The following is an 18,083-nucleotide window of genomic DNA, read 5'->3' as shown; positions in this document are numbered from 1 at the left end:
CAGAAAACTTTAGATTCATTCTCTCACTGGATCTCCAAAAGAGCTCTGTGGGGCATGCATGGCTGATATTATCAGCTTCATTTTATAGATAAGGACACTGAGAGTCATACGGAAGCCAGGATTTGACTTGAGTCCAGGTTTTTCTTCTCTGCATTATACACTGTGAATAACCCAGGGCATGTTCTGATCCAGAACATTTTCTGAGCTCCCATAGCACTGAGATTTATATTTGTTACACTAACAAAAAAGGAAACACTCGGATGCCCCTTTACTGAATCAGAGATTAAAGGGCTGAGTCCTCTGAAGACCTCTGAATTCACAATGACCTCTTCTGCTGTTTCTTTTTTAAAAACCACTTTACTAAGGTATGATTGACATACCAAAAGCTGTATATATTTGATGTGCCTAAAGTGATGAGTTTGGAGATATATACACGGCCAAGAAACCAGCATCACAATCTATGCCATAAACATACACATAACCTCTAAAAGTTTCCTCCTGCCCTATTTATGTGTTCATTTATGTATTAATTATTTTAGTGATAAGAATACTTTACATAACATTTAATTTCTTGGTAAGTTTTTAAGTATACAATACAGAATTGTTAACCATAGGCACTAAGCTGTATAGTAGATTTCTAGGACTTACCTTGCATAACTGAAACTTTGCACCCTTTGATTAATACCTCTCCTTTTCTCCCCCTTCTCAGCCTCTGGCAACCACCATTCTACTCCCAGCTTCTATGAGTTTGACTATTTTAGATTCCTCACGTAAATAGCATCATGTAGTGTTTGTCCTTCCGTGCCTGGCTTGTTTAACTTAGCATAACGTCCTCCAGGTCCATGCATATGGCAGGATTTCCTCCTTTCCTAGGGCTGACTGTTACTCAATTGTATGATATAATGCATTCTCTTTATCCATTCTGGAAAAACACTATGGAAGTTTTGCCAAATAATTAAAAATGAGAGTAGCATTTCATCCAGCAGTCCCACTTCTTGACAGATATTCATTGGAGTTGAAATCAGTTGAGCATGAGAGTTGAACATGAGATACACAAGAGCTGAAATCAGTTGAACATGAGATACTCACAGGAGATGTTCTCAGTTGAATATGAGAGTGCAAATACCTCAGATAGGTATATACTTCAAAATAGTTCAAAAACACTTTACAATGGCACAGTTACATTGGAACATAGTTGGCAGTTCTTCAAAATGTTAAGCATAGAGTTACCATGATCCAGTAATTCAACTTACAGCTATATACCCAAGAAAAATGAAAACATATGTCCACGCAAGAACTTGTACACATATGTTCATAGCAGCATTATTCATGATAGTCAAAATTTGGAAACCACACACAGGTACATCAGGGATGAATAATATTTATCAATTATGATTCAATGATGAATGTTATTCATCACTAAAAAATGATGTAGTGATACATGCTATATCATAGCTGTACCTTGAAAACACTGCATTAAGTGAAAACTAAATCAATCACAAAATGCCACATATAATATCATCCCACTTATATGAAATATCCAGAATAGGCAAATCTATAGAGACAGGAAGTAGACTACTGGTTGCCTAGGGCTTGGTTGGGGGAGAATGGGTTGTGGATTGGCTGCTAATCCTCAGGGCTTCCTTTTGGGGTGATGAAATGTTCTAAAATTAGATTGTTGTGATGGCTGCATGACTAATGTGTCTGGTTTTATTGCTTGCAATACAAGGAATCTCTAGAAAAAATATAAAATAAAAGATGTCCTTGGTAATAAAAAGGTAGGAATCCCTTGGGTCTGCCAGGAAAAAGAAGAATGGACTTGGGAACAGAGGACAAAACGTTGAGTCCTGATTGTTCTCCTTCCTATATGCAAAACTACGTCTAAACCACCTCATCTCTCTGGGCCTCTATTTCCTTATTTATGAAGTGACAATAATAATATATTTCACAATGCTATTCTAAGATCAAATAATATAAGCATTTTAATACTGTAAATACTGTATGATATCATTCATCCCTGTAATGGTTAGTGAATATAATGATAATGTGAACTGTATCTAGCACACAGTGTAAGCCCAATACAACATATGTTTATTGCATAGAGAAATGAAGAAACGCTGATGGCTGAAGGAAGAAGTACTCACTTGTTTAACACATGCATAACCATGCCTACAGATACTGAAATGTTGACAACTAGCTTACTATATCTGTAGTACTGAGCTCTTAAAAACAAAACCAAAAACAAACAAAACAGAAAGCTGCCTGTAACGAAGAGATATGTTTAAATGAATAGATAAAGTTGGTAATAATCAGGGTATATAGACAGGTTTAGGGCTAAGTATCTGATATGGTCTGACTGTGTCCCCACCCAAATATCATCTTGAATTGTAGGTCCCATACTCCCCACTTATCATGAGAGGGACCTAGTGTGAGGTAATTGAATCACAGGTGTGGGTTTTTCCCATGATATTGTCGTGATAGTGAGTCTCATGAGATCTGACGGTTTTATAAAGGGCAGTTCCCCTGCACACACTCTCTGGCCTGCTGCCATGTAGGACATGCCTTTGCTCCTCCTTTTCTACCTTCCTCCATGATTTTGAGGCCTCCCCAACCACGTGGAGCTGTGAGTCCATTAAACCTCTTTTGCCTTATAAATTACCCAGTCTTGGGTATGTCTTTATTAGCAACTTGGGAACAGACTAATACAGTATCCAATATTAGTAGACTGATAGAGGAAAGTGGGGAGTTGCTAATTTCAAATTCCAAGTATTTGGGTAGCTAATGCTTATTTTCTTGACATGACCTGCTAACAAATACACAAACACAAACCATGGTTATAATGCAGGAAAATCTACGGTAATATCTATTTCCCTCACAAAGCTTCTAATTTAGTATTCTACTGAGGTCATTTCACGAATATTGAAGTTACCTCTGTGCTAGAGAAGTTATTAACATACCAATTTACAGATAGAAACAAAGATCCAAGGCTTAAACTATCATACCTGTCACAATTGCCTCTTGCTTGCCATCCCGAGGATTACAACGGCTCAGATCTATATACTTTCTTACTTCTAAAAATTAAGTTAGCCTTTACTTCCAATTATAAATTTAATTAGATTGAAATACAGTAAGATAATAAGTAATTTTATTTTTGAATTATTTTTCATTTCAACTTTCATTTTAGATACGCGGGTACATACGCAGGTTGGTCACATGGGAATACTGCATAATGCTGAAGTTTGGGGTATAGATGCCCGACAGGTAGTTTTTCAACCTGTGTCCTCCTCCCACCTCCCTCTGGTAGTTCTCTGCAGAGTCTATTGTTCCCATGTTTATGCCCACGTGTGCCCAATGCTTAGCTCCCTTTGCAGAAACACTGATGCAGTTGGAGGCCATAACCCTAAATGAATTAATGTAGTAACAGAAAATAAAGTTATTTTAAAAGGGACAGAAATAAACCCAAACATAATTCCACTTTTCAGAGATAATCACTGTGAAGTGTTGGGTGTAGGCTGGACATGGTGGCTCACATCTGTAATCCCAGTAGGCCAACACAAGAAGATCACTCAGGAGGATCTCCTGAGGCCAGGAATTCAAGACCAACCTGGGCAACATAGCAAGACCCCATCTCCACAAAAAAATTAAAAAATTCGCTGAGCCTGGTGGTATGCCCCTATAGTCCCAGCTACTTGGAAGGCTGAGGCAAGAGAACCTCTTGAGCACAGGAATTTGAGGGTGTAGTAAGCACTCTGGCCTAGGTAACAGAGCAAGATCCTGCGGTGGGGGGGGGGGGGGGGGAAGGCGTGTATCTTCTGCCAAAAACGTTTTCCACATGCTTACACATGCATGACCAGAGTGGCGTGCTGGTAAACAGCCAGGGGGTGATGATGACAAAGCCATTTCCTAGCATCGGTTTACCAATTTTCATGTGGTAAATACTCTTACCAAAGCCAACTTCAAATGACTAATTTGACAAATGGCTCAAAAGCTTCCTAAAAATTGAATAGTTGTTTCTTACAAGCCCATACCACCTAACTCCAGCAAACAACTGCCACAGTTGGTAAAGGTTTCATACTAGTTCTGCTATATGGTATCTGTTTTTATACAGAAACATCTATCATAAATGAATCCATCATATTCCATTGTATTGATATATACATATATATATAGATTTAAGCTCCCTTTATCATGAATATTTATATTGTTTCCAATGTTACTTATTTTAACAATCCTATGAAAAATATAGTTTTTGAGTATGTCTTGATGCATTTCTCTGATTATTTTCTTAGAATATAGCATGTATGGTTCATTACAAGATTAAAGGGAGGCATTTTGGTGGTATCTTTGAAACAAATAGCCCAGGTCCCCTCCACAAAGCCTATTCCAGATGAGCTCTCAACCACTGTGTGTGAGAGACCAGCATACCTGGTCATTAGATCACCATATCCTGACCAATGCTAGGTTGGATTGTTCTTTAATCTCTGCCAGACTGATGAGTGAAAAAAAATGGCATCTCATGTTGGTTTAGTCTGAATCTATTTTCTCACTCATGAACTTGAGCTTCTTTTTAGACTGATCAATTTGTGTTGATCCGTTTTTGACTGCCAGAACTGCTAGTTTCAAACCTTTGCCAATTTTTCCATTAAAATGTGTGTGTGTGTGTGTGTGTATATATATATATATATGATAGCTCCTTGTATTCTGATGACATGAACCCTTTGCCATATACTTATGTTTTCCCAATTTTTCATTTGTCCTTTAACTTATAGTATTCTGTGCTATACTAATTTTTAAAATCTTTATGTAGTCAATTATGTCAAACTTTCTTTGCTGACCCTTACCTTTGATGACATATCTACAAATGTCTCCATCCCAACATTATAATAAATGTTTGCATGTATTTTTTCTACTACTCTTAGGGTTTATTTTTTACATTGAAATATTTAATTCAACTGCTATTTGTTTTGAGGTAAAGTACAAGGTAGGAATTTAACTTTTTTTTTTTTTCTAAAAATTATCCAAATGTCCTTGCATTTAAATATATCTTCTTCCTCTGACTCTGGATGTTACCCTGGGCAGCCGCCAGCTGCAGAGCTGGCTTCCTTTCTTTTCTGGATTCCTGTTTTCACTTCAATTTTGGCCTCTAAGGATTTCTTACCAACTCAGCAATTCATTTTAAATGACATTTATTTTTAAATGCAGCATTTCTAGCTGCTTTACAGCAAAAGGGGTGTTTAGAGGACCTTGCCCGCCATACTGGGAAAAACAGAAATCTTTTCCAATCTTATTCCTACATAGCAGCTCACACGATCATTTAATACCTAAGGTGGATAATGTAAGGGCCCTGCCCAAATCCTTTCAATGGCCTTTTATTGCAGTTAAAGTAAATGTAACAACACCCTCAGTATGTGCTGCACTCTGCCTACCGCTTCCTCTTCATCGCATGTTTCTTTCCCCATAGTTCTCAAAGCTCCTGCAACCCAGGGCCTACATCTCATGCCACTGCCTTTGAAGGTGGCTCTTTCTCATCCCTCAATTCTCAATTAAATAGCGTATTCTTTAATAGATCTTCCTTAACTATGGGATAAGGAAAGGAATATCCCATTACTTTCCATCAATATAATGCCTTATTTATAACTATGGATAACTTCTTATAAAAATATGTTTACTTAACTTATGTTCTTCAAGTAAGAAAAGACTTGAAGCCATCCCCAAGGCTGTGAATTCCATGAGGGCAAAGATAATTTTTGTTTTGGTTACCAATACAGGCAAGCACAGTGTCTAGCACATACTCACACACTACAGATGAATGAATGAATACATGCACAATGTCTTCATCTTTACGTACCCTATGTACAAGGGTCTGCACATAACAGGTGCCCAGGAGATATACGCTGAACTGGGTTTCACATCTAATCGTGAAGGACCAACCTCCCTAAATGTAGAGGTTATATAGATCTTTGACCTGTTTCTATTAAATCACAAAGGTACATATTTAAAATAGGAGGGCAATACTTATCATCCTTTTATGACAAAAATATTCCATGTTTTGAAATGAATAATCAGTCTGTTAAAAAAAAGAAAAACTCATTTCCCTAGGACCGAAGAGGCTTTGTGTATTAAATCTCCTGGGATTTCAATTCTGGAGAGTTTGCAGTAAGTGAAATAGCTTACCTATGTATGAATATGGATTGGTTAAAATGCCCCCAGCCCATACTTTTGTGTACTTGCTGAGCCCAAGTGACAGTTATTCTAGCTGTTTTGTTGCCATACACACAAAAAAGTGATCGTTTCCGAGAAAGATAAAACATTCCAGCTCCACCAGAAATAAAATAGAACTTGGAGTGAGACCACAATCAAATTTCACAATTCACATCCAATCACTGCCAAAGACTAGCAGAAAAGAACTGGCATTTGTAAACTGAAAAGAACTTTCTAGAACTCTACACTGCTGGGTACCCAAAAAAATCTCTGAGCCACATGTAAACATCCTTGACTTAGTCCCTTAACACCTAAGTGGAGGGACACAGCCTGCAGTCAGTCACTGGAAAAGGAGCAAAAGCTTGGGAGTTAGAGTTAGAATCTCTGAGTTAGCCACAGGGAAAGCCATATGAATAATGCCAAAGCAACCTTGCAGAATACTAAAGTTAACAGCTTCTCACTGCACTCAACCCACTGCATCTGTACCAAGCCACCTTTCCTTCATCCATCTGCAATCTTATTCCTGTATAGAACTGCTTTCCTTTGAGAAAATTTGTATAAACTTGGAAAGATGTATATTATCAAAATATAGACAATTAAAATGTACTGTATATGTTTCAGGAAGACTGAAGCAAATCATCTTGAAATTTTATTTGCAACACAAAAAATCACATATCAGATTCTGTTTTGGTAACTGGTTAAACGTTTCTTTTCAAATATGTGTGCTCCATATCATCAGTTATTGACAGATTTGGTTGGCATGTTTTAAAATGAAGTTTTAATTATAAATAACTCAGTGGCAGCATGGTATATTTTAAATGACAGTGCATCTTAAAGTCAAACAGCAATACAAATTTTACCACTTACTTCTATAGTGATATTAGGTAAGTTAATTCAATTTTTTGAATTTGGAGTCCCTCACTTGTAATGATAGAAGAAAACACGTATTTCTGAATTATGAGGCTTTTCAGAAACGAATATAATATTATATGAATATAATCCTTGATTCAAAGAATGTGACTTTCCTCACCTTCCTTCCTTCCTATTACATACCTACCCAGCACTATATAGTAATTACCAATTTACAGAGAATTAAAATAAAATAGATTTAAAGCCATGTTTAGCTTAACATGGTCTTCTTTTAGTGATTAAAAACCCAATACTGTAAAATGCTTCATGGCTATTATTGTAGTCATCAATTATTACTGCGTTATAAATGAGAGGAAGAACGCTTTTTAAGAACAGGATATTTAGAGTAATAAAGGTGAGGGAGCTAAAAGTTTGCCTTAACGAAACAACCAGGAACAAAGACCCTGTCTTCACTTTCTTCCTGAAATTGCCCTTAGCATTTCACTAAGAATATTGCATGCAGCAGCGGGAGGGAGAAAGTCCCTCAACACTTCCGATTACTAATTACTCCATTCACAATTTCCATGATTTCAATCAACCTCCGAGTAAAGCTACACCCTCCTCTTAGACCTGAATATAGATTGGTTGGGTTTCTACTGTGCCTCAAGAAATACACTGCTACTAGCAAAAACATTTCACAGCTCAGTGTCAATTCCAAACAACGGCAGATTGTTTCTGCCTTAGAACGTATAAACTTGCAAAAGGGCGTCCAGAGTCTTACACTTTTGCCTGCCATCTCTTCTTCCTTCATTATCCTGAAGGGCATGCAAAGCTTTAAGTCTCCACCATCTCTGCTGTACACATTTTTTCAGAATAAAAGTATCCTGATTAACAAAGCATTAACCCTGGAGATGATGACCACTGTCATGGCTGTAGGGGCACTAGATGTAAGGAAACTTCTGGAATATTTAAGGTTTCTATTTTCTCTCACCATTTTAATATATTAGGAAGGAGGGAAAGAGTAAGAATGTAAAACAAACAAACAAAAAACCTAGAAAAAACTAACTGTTCAAAAAGGAAACCATTCAATGCAAAGCTCAGGAAAAAAAGGGGGGAGTATTTAAATGTGGTATTAAAAATGGTTTAGTTTCTTTGGCAATCTGAAAAAAGTATATAGCTGGGTTTACATCAAATCCAGGAAATCCTGTAGGAATACTTTATCTCTATTTTTCTCCTTGCATTTTATGCCCCTCTCTCTCTTTTTCCTACTATCTCTCTTTTTTTTAAAAAAGGTCTTCTCTCTCTCTTCCTCTCTCCCTCATTATTCCTCTTTTCTCTCCTTCTCTTTTTTCTTACTTTCCTTTACCTTGAGTGGACACCAGAAAATGATGAAAAGACATGTAGAATCAAGCCGTGAATGTCAAAATATCTATAATGTAAGAAATTCAGTTTTCTCTAGATGACCAGATAAATTTGAAAATTCAAAAAACATTGAAAATATAAGAATAAAATTAATGTTTTCTCTCTAAAAATCAAATATCAGTCCATTAAGCAATTTTGGGACAGTCTGAAGTCCCAAACGATCTAGAGAAGGATAGAGCATGCAGGTTAACTCAGGTGTATCAATTTAAAGCTAGTAGGTTTTTGCATCTGGTCATCAGGTAAGTCTATGGCAAGCAATTAAAGATTTCTCCCCCTTGAAAAAAAAAGGCAAACTACAGTAAATAATAATTAATAATGGTTGGTATCCACTTGGGAACAATAATTTGTATATCTGCTTGCCTTAAAGCAGATGTGTCCAATCTTCTGGCTCTCCTGTGCCATTCTGGAAGAAGAAGAATTGTCTTGGGCCACACGTAAAATAAGCTAACACTAACAATAACTGATGATCTAAAAACGAAAATCACAAAAAGTCCATAATGTTTTAAGAAAGTTTCAAAATTTGTGTTGGGCCATATTCAAAGCCGTTTTGGGCTTCATGTGGCCCGCGGGCCACGGGTTGGACAAGCTTGCTTTAAAGTGATAACAGAGTGAATCTAAAGTGTTCTCACTCCAAAAATGGTAACTATGTTAGCTAATACATATGTTAATTAGCTAGATTTAGTCATTCCACAATGTATAAATACTTCAAAATACCATTTTACATATGATAAATACAATTTAATCTCTCATCTAGTAATCATAATAAAGGTCTATATTTCAACTATAGTTGTACTTTTTTTTGAGAAAGAGACAGGGCCTTGTTTTGTCGCCCAGGCTGGAGTGCAGTGGCATGATCACAGCTCATTTTAGCCTTTACTGGCCGGTCTCAAGTGATCCTCCCACCTCAGCCTCCTGAGTAGCTGGGACTACAGGTGTGCATCACCATACTCAGCTATTTTTTTAATTATTTTGTGGAGTCAGGGTCTTATTATTTTGTGCAGGCTGGTCTCAAACTTCTGGCCTCAAGCAATCTCCCCACCTCAGCCTCCCAAAGTACTGGGATTATAGGCATGAGCCAATGTGCCTGGCCCATTGTTATCCTTCTTATGCAAGTGTAAGTAATTAGGAAAAAACAAAACCCACCATAATAAATTAATAAAAAGCAATATTTAATAGAAAAAATCACACATATAAAAAGTCATGATAGATGTGCTTGTTTTCTTTTTCTTTCCTTTTGAGTATCTACACTTATGCAGTAGGTCCTGGAGAAGGTTCCACTGAGGAAACACAATTGGTAAACAGACTAAATTGGTCAGTCTTGCTAGCATTGGGTGGTAAGCCCAAATCTCAAAGAGACTATAACATTTTCTTATATAAGTGAAGGGGGAAATGCAAACAGCAGTATCTTGGTGTACATATCAAAATAAACACTACTATATACCTTAAAGAGCACTTTAAAAAATATGAAAGCAGCCCGTAATTCCAGCACTTTGGGAGGCTGAGGCGGGCAGATAACCTGAGGTCAGGAGTTCGAGACCAGCCTGACCGACCCGGAGAAAACCCATCTCTACAAAAAAAATACAAAATTAGTTGGGCATGGTGGCGCATGCCTGTAATCCCAGCTACTCGGGAGGCTGAGGCAGGAGAATCACTTGAACCTGGGAGGTGGAGGTTGAGGTGAGCCGAGATCACACCATTGCACTCCAGCCTGGCAACAAGAGTGAAACTCCATCTCAAAAAATAAATATGAAAGTATCTCAGAAGTAAAAAAAAAAAAAAATGGGCTGATGGATAAGAGCCTTAAACTACTATTTCAGACCCTACAAACACTGTAGAAAAGTGATATTTATTTCCCAGTAATGTACAGCTATACCAAGCATTTTGGTTCCTGTGGTAGAAGGAGAAATGAATGTCATAAAAAACAATAGAATATGGTCTAGGTTGTTGGGGAAGTGATTATTTTATTTGTTTTCTCTCATTGTCTTAGTCGTCTTGCATTTTCATTGTTCCTACTGTCTCTAAAACACGGAAAGGCAAAGCCAGACAATTTTGTACATCAGCTTTTATAGGTTTGGATAGCAGGTACTTGAAGGTGACTGAGGTTCCCAAATTATTTGTTAAAGGTATACATTTTCTCACTGTTCCTCAAAAATAAATGAGAGACGGCAGCACTCAGTGGATTTAAAAATAGAGCAATCATTGTGTTGTTATCCTGGGTGGGTATATATTTTCTTTTCTAAAAAGTTAATCAGTTAAACAGAAAAGAAACTTTTTAAATGGTGAAAGAAAAATGGGTAGAAACTGGTCTTGGTAGTGAGTCACTGCTAAGGTGGCAATCTGGTCCCTAAAATATGGTAGAAATGAATATTCAGGGTTGGGGGAGTGAGGGAAAGGATAGCAAAAACAAAGGTAATTCAAAGGGTAGAATAAATTCTTGTAAAACAAACATTTTTTCCTACAATGATATGCAGCAGTTCCTGCAAAAATACTGGTTTCCCTTAACTAACACAGCCATGTGAAAAAGAACCAGGTCATTTTTCTAAACTTAGAATTATCACTGCAATACAGGAAGCTGTGTATTTGCAAACTCAGTATCAGGCCAATTATGTGGTACTTAAATCTCTTTTCAATCAGGCTACAGTAAATCCACCATTGGGAAATATAAGTAACTAAAATATAAGTGCGTTGCAAGCTATAAACACAGCTAAAAAAAAAAAAAAGTGAGGAGATCTGCTTCCGAGAGGCATCATTTAAACAACCACAGGGTGAAATTCTGGAATTCCAATGACCTTAAGGACTAAGAATAAAATGAAACAGTATTCTTCACACATTTTCCAAATGTTTGGACTAAATTACATAGAAATGAAGAGTGTTCAGGATGACCAGCCATGAGCCACTGGGACAGGATGCAATGTCACAAGTATATCTGAGTATGGAGTTATTAAAGCAAGGATATTCAAATAAAATGAGGCCACTGAGGCTGGCAACAAATTGAATTCTTACCAAAAGTTGAAAGAACCATCACATAGAATTAATAGTAGTGTATGTCCTTGCAAAAATAAGACAGAATTTAAAAAACAGAAAAGAAACCTAGCCAACTATACCCAAAATACATTAAATGTGGACATTCTCTTTACCTGAAGTAATTCCCATCCTGCATAAGTTGTTCCCAACCTACCTTTCCAGCTTCGCTTCTAAATGCCTTCACACTGTCTTTTGAGTTGTCCTGAACTATTTCATTCCCAAATAAGAGATGCATGTCTTCCTAGGAAGGAGCAATGATCAAGTCTTCCCCAATATCTCCTGACAGGATTGGTAACTTTCTCTGCTCTCGCGGAATTCTATTTGGTAATTATTTTCTCCTCCTTCTCTCAAACTTTACTGTATTACTCTTAAAATAAGAAACTCCTCTTACTAACCCTGGATTCTATGGTATAAAATGGTCAAACACATGATCTTTAGAATGAAGTGAAATCATTGTTAACGTTGTTATTAGAAAGAATTCAAGTAGCTAATAGGAGGAGTATACCCTGTGTGTGTCCATGATGTATAATGTTCCTTCATAAAAAATAAGAAACTGGAATTGATGGGGATCCACTGCTATTGTTTGTTAATTGTTTGGTTGGTTGGCTTGGTTTGTAAATAAGGATACAGTGATAAAAAGCAATGAAATGACCTCTTTACTGTCATCAAACAAGTCACAGAGTAAAATAGAACTTAAATCTCTCAATTACTAGGAAATCACAGTGTTTTTTACTATTTATTTATTTTGCATTGTATAATTCACTCCCAATCATTGGATAGATGATTTCCATTCTCTACCAATTTTGTAAAAATATAATGGAAAAGGAATCAGAAGATCTTACTTCTAGTAGCAGAGCACAGTCCTAAAGAAAGGCAATATAGTATGGAAAAAAAAAAAAAGAGCACTGTTTCTGGAGTCAAGGCAACCTAGCTCTATTAGGTATGCCATCATGAGCACTTGGGCTACCTCCCTGGATCTTCATTTCCCAAACTATCAAACAGGTAGAAGAGTCTCTAGCCCCTACCCCTACACAATGGTTCCTGTGAAGTTAATGATAATGTGTGTGAAATCCAGCCCTGCACCTGGCACACAGTCAACTGCTGACTTTGAAATAAAATCTTTTTCAAAGATCCGTGTGTGTGCCTGCATTTTGGGGTGGCAGTGTACTCTCTTTTTCATGTGATTTGTGCAGCAAATAATTTTGATACGGTAATATTTTTTAAATTCACTATATTCTATATGGTGCTATTTTTATTACCTCCTCAACTTGAAATCACAGGTTCCAAAATTTATTTCTACCCCAAAGGCAGATTTTAACAGTTCAGCTTCCTGACACATTGCAAATGAGGCACAGCAAAAGAGACGTGTATTGAGCTGAAGTTTCCATTTCGAAGTCTTACAAACAGAACTTCTTCGAGTTTATTAGTGAAAATATTTAATATTATAATAAGCAAAAAAAGGAATATTGAGTTTGAATTTTGGATTACAATCATTTTCCTCCTGAAGAAAATGTTTCAGTGGTGTGAGGGGGCAGGATAAGGGTGTAAGGATACGCCTTACCTACAAAGCATAGAAACCTATCATAGAGTGGTTCTTTAATAGTTTGCAAAATGATTACCTGTGATCCCTTAGATCTTAATCTTTTTTTCTAAGTAATTTATATTCTAATAGACCCCAACTGGAGCATATTTAGTAAAATAATATGGATGTCAGGAATCCAGAAACTCGTTGAAGTCACAAGCATGCTAAGTATAGCTGTGTGACTTCGAGTAATACATTTAAACACTTTGATCCTAACTTGTCTTATCCAACAAAGGTAGTTACAACAGCTCTGACTACTCCATGGTTTGGGTGTGAGAATGACATTGAATATGTACAATGCAAACTGCTTTTTTAAGCAAAGGGAGCTTTATTGTTATTACTATAACTAGCACATTATAATTACAGAATCACTATTATAATTATCCAAGCTTTAATTCCTTAAAGGGAAATAAAGCTTTCTTAAAAAATCATTTGCTTTTATCATCACCTAAGATGAAAATGTTGCTCCCCCATTCCTGAGGGGATAAAGGGATCACAGTACTGCTACCTGAAAAATCATGATCGGAAGTCAGAATCATATGACTTCAAGGCCAGTTCACCGCACGTGAAAACACACTGCATGGCGCTAAGTCCTTATGCTTTTATGGTTTGTTTTTTATATTTGAGGATTCTCTTAAAAGGCCCACATGGAAGGACTCAGAACAAAATAAATGTCTTACTAATATGATACGCATGTAGATTGCTTTAGGGTTTTCAGAACATTTCTGCTTTGTTCCTCCCATCAACCTGTGTTTCCGTTGAGATGGGAACCTGAGCACAGGGAGAGCCTCATGAAAGACCAACAAATCCGTCAGCATCCACAGATGCCTTGTAAAAGGCAATACTTTCATGTGCAGAGAGGTTGGTTGATCCCTCAAGATGCGCAATGATTTCTTTCTTCCCCCACTAGCCCAGAGCCAGTTGCTCTTTTCGTTTTTGTCAACAACATGTCCTTTTTGTTCCTCTCCCTCCAACTAGGAAGTGGCATCACTGTCAGACACAATACACCTCTTCATAAGGAAGGCAAATGAGTATGTGCCAGATGGGCTGAGGGGATTACAACATGTTTCCTGCTCCCATGGTGACGCAATGTGGCTGGTATGAGAACTTATCTTATTCAAGAAGTTAGCTTCCCCTGGCAGAATTATGAGTCACAGTTCCTGGGTAGAAAGCTCTCTTACCAACAGCACTTGAGGTGGGGGCTGGGAACTCCTTGGATGGATTACAGTAAAGGTCATTCAGAAAAGTAACATGGCCAGGACTGCTGGGAAGGCACCAGCACTCACTAGCTTCTGGAACCTCCATGACCCTTCAGCAATGGTAACACAGTCACCTGTCCCTCTTCCTTCAGGGTGAGGGAGGACATAAAACCACATGATGAATTACTGGCATGAACCCAAACAGGTTCCATTATAAAACTGGACAGTTTAGGGGCAGGGAAAGGGATGTAAAGTAAAGGGACATGTATTCAACCATTTGACACCTATGTATTGAGCATCTGCTATGTGTCTATGTGTCAATCATTATTCTGAGGGTTTGGATAACAAACAAAAGTTCCTGAACAAGTTCCTGCCCTCAGGCAGCTTAAAATCCAAGACAGAGGGAGGGAAGGAGGAAGGAAAAGAGATGGAGAGAAAGGAAAGAAGGGAGGCAGAAAAGGAGGAAGGACAGGGAATTGAGGGAGAAAAAGAGGAAGGAAAAAGAGGAGGAAACAAGAGGAAGAGGGAGGAGGAGGAGAGAAGAGAAAGAAGGTTAACATAATATCAGGGAATGTGAGCGTTATGAAGAAAACTAAAACAGGATGGAGGGAGAGAGAGTGACTGGTAGGGATTTTTAGTTAAGATGGTCAAGGAAGCTTCTGTGAGCAGATAGCATTCAAACATAGAACTAAATCAAATAAGAACAAACTAAAATCAAGAATTGTATTTAACATATTTGAAAATCAGGACATCAAGAAACTCACCTATCAAATGGGACACCTAACCAAGCAGGACAGATGCTGGACTAAACAGCCAGGGAGCTGCCTCCTAGTGCATCCCAGCTGAATAACATCCCCGGTTATCTACAGCCATTCCTCTGTGAAGCCCCAAAGGGCCAACAAGGCTAGAAGTTACCGCTAGTTTCAGCACTGAGCTGTACTCTGTCCTACTTATACCACTCCTTTAGTACTATTTTTGGTTTCTAATACAATGTTTTATGTGGCATAGAAAAGCCGAAACGCACCCAGAAAAGATGATCAGGATGGTAGGAGGGCTCAAATCCATGTCATATGAAAAACAGTTGAAGGCATATATTGCAGAACACTAAGGTCATGGTTATATGGTAGCTAACTTAACATTTCAGAAGCCCTCTCACAAAGAAAAGGAATTAAAGCAATGATATGTAAAGTATGGTTTATGGTGTTCAGGGGAATTTTACATGAAAAGCTTTATAAAATGAGGACCTCTAGGTTCCCATCATTACAATTACAGAACCATTGCATTAGGTTTTTGGTTGTTTTGTTTGTTTGTTTGTTTCTTTCTTTTTTTTTTTTCAGTCCTGCAGTTGAACCAAGTTAATGTTTGGAAAGAGACAAATTTCAGTTTTAGATACTAAAATCAAAGAGACAAATTTCAGTTTTATGTACTAAAAACTTTCTAAGAATTTGATTAGTCCAAAATCATAGGCTGAAATTTAATGATTAATAGTCAGAGGTAGAGAGTGATTCTGGGCATAATTCTGGGAAGAAGAGGAGATCTGAAAAGATGGACTTTCAAATAGCAAGTCTCTTTCATCTCTAATTTCATGTGATCCAGGCCCATGATGACTGAGTTTGGTTTTCAAACTCTGTAAAGGTCTTAGCTGGTTCATCTTATGAAGCAGCATCCAGAGAAAGAATGAGTCTAAAGACAGATCCTTTTTTTTTTCCTATATGGAAACAATATGACAAGAACTCATTATTTTATTTAACATCTCAATGGATTATTACCACTGATACCTTTTCCACCACTGGCTCAAATTTGAAAAACAGACTGTGCTATTATCACTTCCATGTTTCCCCCATAGGCCCTGAGGTAAGGGAAAAAAGCAATATTCTAGTTGGCTGAGTGTGAAGGTAATGAAAAATTTCTGTGTTTAAACACAGTGGCCCACTGCCCAATGTGTACTCTATCCCATGAAGACTAGAGACAGCAATGGTTCTTTCCATCATCAAAATTCTATTATTCTTCTGCTTTATGATTATTTGCTACTGCAGAAGACAATGGACATGAATAACATTACGTTTATTTAAATTCATTCTCAGGAAGAGTGGACTCATTACCCTACGCATGACTTGCATTTTATTTTATTTTATTTTATTTTTTTTTGAGACGGAGTCTCACTCTGTCGCCCAGGCTGGAGTGCAGTGGCGCGATCTCGGCTCACTGCAAGCTCTGCCTCCCGGGTTCACGCCATTCTCCTGCCTCAGCCTCTCCGAGTAGCTGGGACTACAGGCGCCCGCCACCACGCCCGTCTAGTTTTTTGTATTTTTAGTAGAGACGGGGTTTCACCGTGGTCTCGATCTCCTGACCTCGTGATCCGCCCGCCTCGGCCTCCCAAAGTGCTGGGATTACAAGCGTGAGCCACCGCGCCCGGCCTGACTTGCATTTTAATACATTGTCAAAAGCCATTCACTTACCTGAGGCATCACTTTGCAGGATTCCATAAAAGTAGAGACTCACTACACACCACAGAAGTGTCATCCTGTAAACATAAATGCAAAGGTAAGGGAAATCACTTATTACTTTCAAGTGCTTAAATAATACTAACTAGCATTCATGCATGCTGACTATAGACTAGGGACTGTTCTAAGAATTTTACAATATTAACAAATTTCATTGTCAGAACCAACCAATAAGACAGGTTTTATTTTGTTTTTGTTTTTTTATTGTTTGTTTTTCAATTCCCATATTACATGCAGATAAAGAAGTTTCATAGACAAGTTTAAATAACGTAACCAAGATCCTTTGGCTAGAGACAAGTTTAAATAACATAACCATGATCCTTTGGCTAGAAAGTGGTAGAGCTATGATCAAACTCCAGCTGTCTGGCTCCACAGCTCTCTCTGTTTCACTGAACTATAACTGCCTACTTAAAAAATATTCATCTGGATTTTTCGACCAGGATTTACATTTCTGGCAGATAAATTCAACCTTCTTACCCCTCTGCATTCCCTTGGTCTATTTCCAGTTGGAATACTTTACAATCCAAGCACTTTTCCCTTTTAGTGACACATAGACACATAGAAAGTCTAGAAATCCTCGATTCAGACTTTGTCTGCAATCTACCATACTCTGAATTTATATTAAGGAAAATATGTAAATCGAATTCCCTGCTGTTCATGCTCTCCTCTTCTCACTGGAAGACAGAAATGATGAGGGAGGAGTCTACTTTCTATGGCCTTTAGCCTTCCTATTAATAACCAGCTGAAACAGCCAACTGGTGTGAACCACACCCTTACATTTGGTTGTGTGACGTTTAATGCCGAAGACCTGGAAATTTCACAGCTCTGTGAAGTATATCTTTTCCTACTACCCAAGACATATCTGGCCACTGGTAAAACCTCTGTGGGTTATAAATACTGAAACCTGAAGATGATGCAGAAATTCCATGCTCAAGAACTCTGCTTTCTGTGTTGAAGGTAACAGCCATATAAGAATGCTTGTAGAGGTCTTGATAACTTGTCCAGTTCGTATTTCTAGTAAGTGACAAAGATCGTATTTATATCCACATTAGGCTAACTACAAAGATTATTATCTCAAATAGCCTATGCTACAAGTTTCACAACCACAGGTATGCAGCAGCTTAAACAGATCAAAGAGGTATTTGATAAATAAGATGACCATATAACATTGTTTAAAATGGGCCAGTTTTAAGAGCATTAAATTATAACAAAAGGTATAAACTACACAAGGAATCCAAGAGGTGTGGCCACCCTAAAGGACGATGCAAGTTTCTGACTCCCGTCACCTCTCTTGACCACACC

At 37.7% G+C, this 18,083-nt stretch overlaps 1 protein-coding gene across 6 annotated transcripts in view; it reads right to left on the bottom strand.

Annotated features, from left to right (window-relative positions):
• IL1RAP (interleukin 1 receptor accessory protein) overlaps window positions 1–18,083 on the bottom strand; it is a 143,652-nt gene that overhangs the window by 77,316 nt on the left and 48,253 nt on the right. For all 6 annotated transcript variants that reach the window (XM_012510558.2, XM_003256655.2, XM_003256657.2 and 3 more), the window contains one exon: window positions 16,737–16,801. In XM_012510558.2, coding sequence (XP_012366012.2) covers window positions 16,737–16,800 — 64 coding nt within the window. In that variant the 5' untranslated portion in view covers window position 16,801. The remainder of the gene's footprint in view (window positions 1–16,736; window positions 16,802–18,083) is intronic.

Source organism: Nomascus leucogenys, chromosome 11 (assembly GCF_006542625.1).
Source record: "Nomascus leucogenys isolate Asia chromosome 11, Asia_NLE_v1, whole genome shotgun sequence".
NCBI lineage: Eukaryota > Metazoa > Chordata > Mammalia > Primates > Hylobatidae > Nomascus > Nomascus leucogenys.
Note: the sequence above shows the minus strand (reverse complement) of the source record. Positions and strands in the feature narration are given on the sequence as shown.